The sequence below is a fragment of the Taurulus bubalis genome (genome assembly GCF_910589615.1).
Source record: "Taurulus bubalis genome assembly, chromosome: 9".
NCBI classification, from domain to species: Eukaryota; Metazoa; Chordata; class Actinopteri; order Perciformes; family Cottidae; genus Taurulus; species Taurulus bubalis.
In genome coordinates this window covers 7,144,667-7,150,703 of record NC_136597.1, presented here as the reverse complement: position 1 = coordinate 7,150,703, position 6,037 = coordinate 7,144,667, and the positions used below count along the sequence as shown (strand labels likewise).

At 44.8% G+C, this 6,037-nt stretch overlaps 1 protein-coding gene across 1 annotated transcript; it reads right to left on the bottom strand.

Moving 5' to 3' along the window:
• Positions 1-601: 601 nt before the first annotated feature.
• fbxl9 (F-box and leucine rich repeat protein) lies at positions 602-5,720 on the bottom strand. The gene is made up of 11 exons (XM_079223223.1): positions 5,654-5,720; positions 5,047-5,148; positions 4,758-4,892; positions 3,881-4,060; positions 2,707-3,012; positions 2,188-2,404; positions 1,807-1,964; positions 1,507-1,722; positions 1,206-1,418; positions 889-1,106; positions 602-799 (listed from the first exon to the last, which is right to left on the bottom strand). The coding sequence occupies exons 1-11, from the start codon at positions 5,702-5,704 to the stop codon at positions 631-633; spliced, it is 1,965 nt and encodes a 654-aa protein (XP_079079349.1). The 5' UTR covers positions 5,705-5,720; the 3' UTR covers positions 602-630.
• Positions 5,721-6,037: the final 317 nt, after the last annotated feature.

Genomic DNA, 6,037 nt, shown 5'->3' with positions numbered 1-6,037 from the left:
TGCCTGCACTTTTGTTTGAATCCAAGCATAAAGAAACATGAAATGTTGACCATACAGGCAGACATGCTTCCACATTAGTTTCATACAAGTGGCATCTGCCTCACACCGAAGAGACTCATGCAGGACATCCTTACAGCATTGGTTCTCAACCTTTTGACAGTAATGTAGCCCCTGTGGAAAATAATTTCAGCCAAGTTCCCCATAACCAGTGCAAAGCATTTTTGGTTGAATAAAAGATGTAATATACAGTGCTGTGCCATCAGTGTCTGATTAAATATAGATTATATCAAATGCAGTTTATGAACTTACACTTATATTTGATTGAATATTTATTTTTAAAGGATTTTTGAATGGATGCTAATTTTAAATATATTTAAAAAAAATATCACGTACCCCCTGGAGTGCCTTCACGTACCCTCAGGGGTCCACGTCCCCCCATTTGAGAACCACTGCCTTACAGGAGGATGTATAGGTGACAGATTGCTCCTACTGTAAACTGGCAACTTTTTCAACATTTTCTTCAGTTCTTGTGCAAATTGCTGACCTGTAAAAGAGCCCAACTCACAGAGCAGGCTTTGGTCAGAAGGTGTAGTTATTAAAAAGGACCAGCAGTCATACAGCGGTGGACAATCAGAGCGTGAAGGTAGGATCAGGCCCACCGATAAATTTGTCGTGGACATTTTCCAAGAAGGGCAGCTTAGATTGAAGGAAGTCCACAGTTGTTACGGATATGTTTTTGCACCTTGAGATGTCGAGTGTTTGCAGGCGCTTACAGTGCTGCACCAGCAGCAACAAAGATCTGCAGGGTTCAAAAGGTCAAGAATTCAGGATTTTATATGCAAATCTGGAGCGACAGACACAGTAGAGGTGGAGCTGTGTGCCACTCACCTGTCGGTGATGTTATTACAACAGGAGAGGTAGAGATGCTGCAGCCTGTGTAGGTACGGTGCAGCTTGTGCCACTCCACGGTCACTGATACCCGGGCAGTGGCTGAGCGCCAGGCTGGTGAGGCTGCGGCAGTGCCAAGCTACCGACGCCAGGCTGGCGTCAGAGATGTCCGGCAGCATGGAAAGAGACAGACGGCGAAGGTCTGGGTAATGCACCACCTGAAGAGATGAGATACAGTATTAAATCCTGATCTTTTTATTTGTTATATTCTGGATTCCTACAGAACATTTCACCTTTGTCTCTCCTCAGCCTCCTACCTGTGTGATACTGCTGTCGGTGAGTTTGGGGCAGGCAGAGAGGTCCAGCTCCTGCAGCCTCTTGAGAGCTAAAAGTGAAGCTCCAGCCTGCTGTTTGAACTGCTGCAGGTCATTCTGTGTCACCAGCTTGGGTCGCTCCTCAAACGGCAAACGTGGAGGCTTGAAGAAGCCCATGTTGCCAAAGGTCCGGGTGAACCTGGGACCCTTGTCTCCCTGTGGAATGGCACTTTTATTACTTTACTACAAAAAGCACAGGTGCTGTAAACGTCTCCGACAGCCTTCACATGCCTCTGGTTCTCACCGTCTCCTGGTCAGGCTCACATTTGGTCGTTTCCACGATCCCGAGCAGACCCCAGTCGGTGACCTCTTTACACCAGCCGAGCCGCAGAACCACCAGCTTCTGCAGGTATGTGGATATTGCGCGCACAGACAAGTCAGTCACGTAGACACACGACGTCAAGTCGAGCTCATGGAGAGTTTCCCCGAGGAGCTGGGTGAGAGAGAAAACTGCAAGATCCTGAAGAGCGGAGAGAGAAGAACGTTTTTCCCATGTATTTTTTCACATGGACACACATGTAAGCACACACATATCCTGACTGACCCTGATGTAGGTGCAGCCCTTGAGGCTGAGTGTCTCCAGCTGTGCTCTGGCAGCATATGATCCCGTCAAGCCTTTCACTATCTCTGTTCCGCTCACATGCAGACACTCAGACAGATCCAGACTCCTCAGGGACGACATAGACAAAAGGTCAGCGAGGCCTGTGGATGACATGTGAATGGGTGAGTTGCAACCCCTGGCCCGAGAAAATCCCACCCCCGATTAGAAGGCTTTAACATTCTTTTATGATATACATTCGTGATTTTGCTCAGTTGTAATGAGCACAGGTTTCTAATGGCCACTAAGCAAAACTTTAAAACGTTTAGTTTCGCTATATTTATAAATTGTATGATACACCCAAAAACTAAAATATACTATCTGTACCTTTTTCAGTGATCCTCCAGTCGCGGGACAAGTAGAGGTGTGTCATTGACTTCAGGCCCCGTGATATGGCCTCTACAGACCTGCTGGTCAGCTCCGTGCAGGCACTGATGTCCAGTCTCTGGAGGCTTGGCTGGTGCTTTACCAGAACCTCCATTGAGTAGTCGGTCAGCTCCTTACAGCCATGCAGACACAGTTCTTCTAAGACCAAATCTTGAACCTGAAGCACAGCAAATAGAAGAAGAAGAAGAAAGAAAGTATCCTTTATTAATCCCCTTGGGGAAATTCTTCTCTGCATTTGACCCATCCCTGGATGGGGAACAATATAAAAATGTTAAGATATAAAAATGTTAAGACTCAAAATCCTACAATGTGCGTTTTCTCTGAGGACAAACTCTTATCTTCAAAGCAGTTAAAGAACACACTAAAAGCATGATCAGAATAAAGTAATGTCTCTGAATAAACCAGCACATAGGTACCGAGATATGAAGAACCTGTTGCAGGGACTCAAGGCAACCTGACCTGTGCAATAGAGCGTAGGGACTCAGGGGTAATAGAGGTTCTGCTGAGGTCCAGAGCTACGAGGGTGGATTTCTGCTCCGTTAACAACTTCCGCAAGTTCCTCAGTGACAGCAATGCCGAGGAATCCTTCACGTCTCCCACCGGGCAACCTCGATACGGGTCGAACTCAAAGGCGATATGGCAGCCGGCCAGCGAGAGGCGGCGGAGGCGAGGGGTACAGCCGGCGAGCCGATTGAAGGTTACGTCGGAGAGGTACCGCAGGTCGGACAGATCCAGCTCCTCCAGACCAGACAGAGCGGACCTGACCTGGAACGAGAAGATGGAGTCAGACCGGAATTTGGAGCATTACAACAGCTGGAAAAACAATGTTGTGCAATAAAAATGTACTGTGCAGAATTGGTATGAAAGGTTTGGCTACATTTATCCGATGTAATACTGTGGGGAATGCCATCTGTCACCCTTGTGATTACATTTATTATCACTAGTCATAAAATGGTTATAATGCCACTACAAGTAACAAAAACAGAATTACTGCACTCTGATAATTCAAAGACATGAAATGTAATGACTGTGTTTTGACTTCGAGGCCAGAATACATCTTTGTGTATATATATATATATATATATATATATATATATATATATATATATATATATATATATATATATATATATATATATATATATGAGGAACGTGCATTTAAAAGTAACAGGCAATTCCTTCAGTTGAGAACACAAGTCGTGTCTCGTTTATTTTACATGTCGTAACAACAACACAAGATGGCGCTGCCCTCTACCCTGACAAGCATTGGCACATACGTCATCAACCACAGTCCAACTCTTAAAGGTACCGCGATCCCGGAACAGTAATAGCTACGTGTATAACACATTACTTGAATAACTGCCTGAAACAACAGTGTATAGGACCACACTAAAAACAAGGGTGAATTATGAAATCACAGTCACTACATATATATATTTGTTCTTTGTGTCTCAGTAGCCAAAATGTCTTATGTCACAGTGTTCAAACAAGGTATACCAAAAGATAAACATGAAAGATTATGCTTGAGCAAAGAACTTTCAGGATGGCCTACACATGTCAGCTCAGGTCTTTTTTTAAACAGCGGTCTACCTCAGGCCGCCATCCCACTATTACATAATATAACGTTTAATACCTGCTGTCTGTGCTCCTCCCTGGAGAGAAAAGCTCCAGACATGAAGAGGCTGTCCAGGCCCCTGAGGTCCAGCCTGCGGAGGGAGGTGAGGCGAGGGAGGAGTGCCAGCAGAGAGGCCTCCGTCACACTGCTACCAGGCAGGGCCAAGCTCTGCAACTTAGGGCCCAAGCACAGACCCACCTAAAACAAGATTACAAAGACAAAAGAGATTGCAGGTACACTAATTCGTTAATGGGAAATTTTCACACACACACACACACACACACACACACACACACACACACACACACACACACACACACACACACACACACACATGCACACACTGATACAAGTGATAAGAGTCAATTCTGCAGAAACACCTTTAGCTGCTCTGAACTTTGGATTACAATGAGTCTTGTTATGACTGTACTATTGTCCTGGGCAGACGGGAATTCAAAATGATAAGAGTGCTACTATGCAAATACTCAACACACATGTACAATTCTTGTTTCTGGTTGACTACACTGTTAGCTTTTTCAGGAGGGAAGACCAGAAGGCAATGCGTTTCTTAAATAAAATACACTCGACTTGGGTCCGCCCAAATTTCTTCAAAAGGCTTTCATAAGCAGGTTTTATTTGGGATTCATGGGGAGCTTCAGGTGTTTTTCAGAAAAATTTGTAATATATATTGAGTATGACATTCATAATTTGAAGCTTTGACAATTAGAACATTTTACAATAGTATCTAGCGATAATCATGTAGTCAATACTAATCTCCTTAGCATTTACCTTCAGCTATAAGGCTGGAGAATATCTACATGTATGAGACAGTAACTATCAAAACTCATGCTAAACCCAGTCGTGCAATGTGTGTAATCGTAATAGCATACTGCACCTCCAGAAGCAGTGATCTGGACATACTGAACCCATCCAGTTGGCTGATAATAAGACTGCAGCGGGACTTTCTTCCCAGACCCCTGATCAGCTCCAGGGACGAGGCTGAAGCCGGGAAGCAGAAGGTGACATTCTTCTGCAGAAAGAGCGGTAGCATGGGGTTTACTTTGCCCTAGAGAACACACACTGATGCCCTTCCAACGTCAGCTGTCAAGTTACCAAAGCTGTGAGTCTACAGCATTTGAATATGTATGATGAAGAGGTATCCTGCATGCTTTGAAGCAAATCACCTGAAAGTGCGAGTCCTGGCTGGCATAGTACCAGCTGCGGCAGACCAGTGAGGCTTCCTTCCTGTCCGAAGTGTGAAGAAAGCGAAGGATGTATACTACGATCTGCAGCAAGGGATAGAAATACAGCATTGGATTACAATAAAGTGGAAAGTCCCTGGAAAAGAAAAATCCCACCCAGTGACATCTGACAGCATTTCAATAGGTCACATAACAGCATACTATATGGTGATGTATGTTTGTCCTCAACAGAGGACATGACACGAGACCTTTACTTCAAACACCAAGCATGCAGGTTATTTACTAGGAGTGTACTGTGATAACACACCCTGGGCTTTCTAGTGATGAAACACACACAGATCCCATCCCATCTCTTCAAAATGAGGGAATAGCAGCATGTTTTATGGCATAAGGGACTTACATGGTCAAATGTACTTCTTATCGATCAAATATATACATACAGTTGTGATGTGTGTGTTTTTTTTACATCCGAATCACTTAAATTATATTTTTAACAAAGTTAAAAAATATTTCTAAATAGTACAACCTGTTTTCTTCCGGGTCTCTGTTTCTGGAGAATAAACACAAAGCCAGCCCTGCAGTCACTCACCTCCAGAGGAAGCGCGGGGCTTTCCATGAAGTCCTCATTGCAGTCTTCCATCTCAGCTTCTCCTTCGTTGTGATGAACAACTCCAGACCATCACAGGTGGCTCAGGTAGACATTCACTAGCTAGCTGCACAAGTTAAGAAGCTGCAGTGACGTTTGCGTTTAAGCTAATGGCTTCTGTGCCAGAGGAAGCGGTTCATATCACTCCGAGAGGAATCGATAGCATTACCAATAGCAGATCGATGGAAGCGAGGGAGGAGCTGGTCGCCTGCTGTCATCCCACTAAGCTACTTTGCGTTGCGCGCTGCACCTCAGGCTGTACATTTCCATCGGCAGTTCAGTTGGATCAGCTGACCGCAGAGAAAACGCTGACGTCAAAGGGGCAGA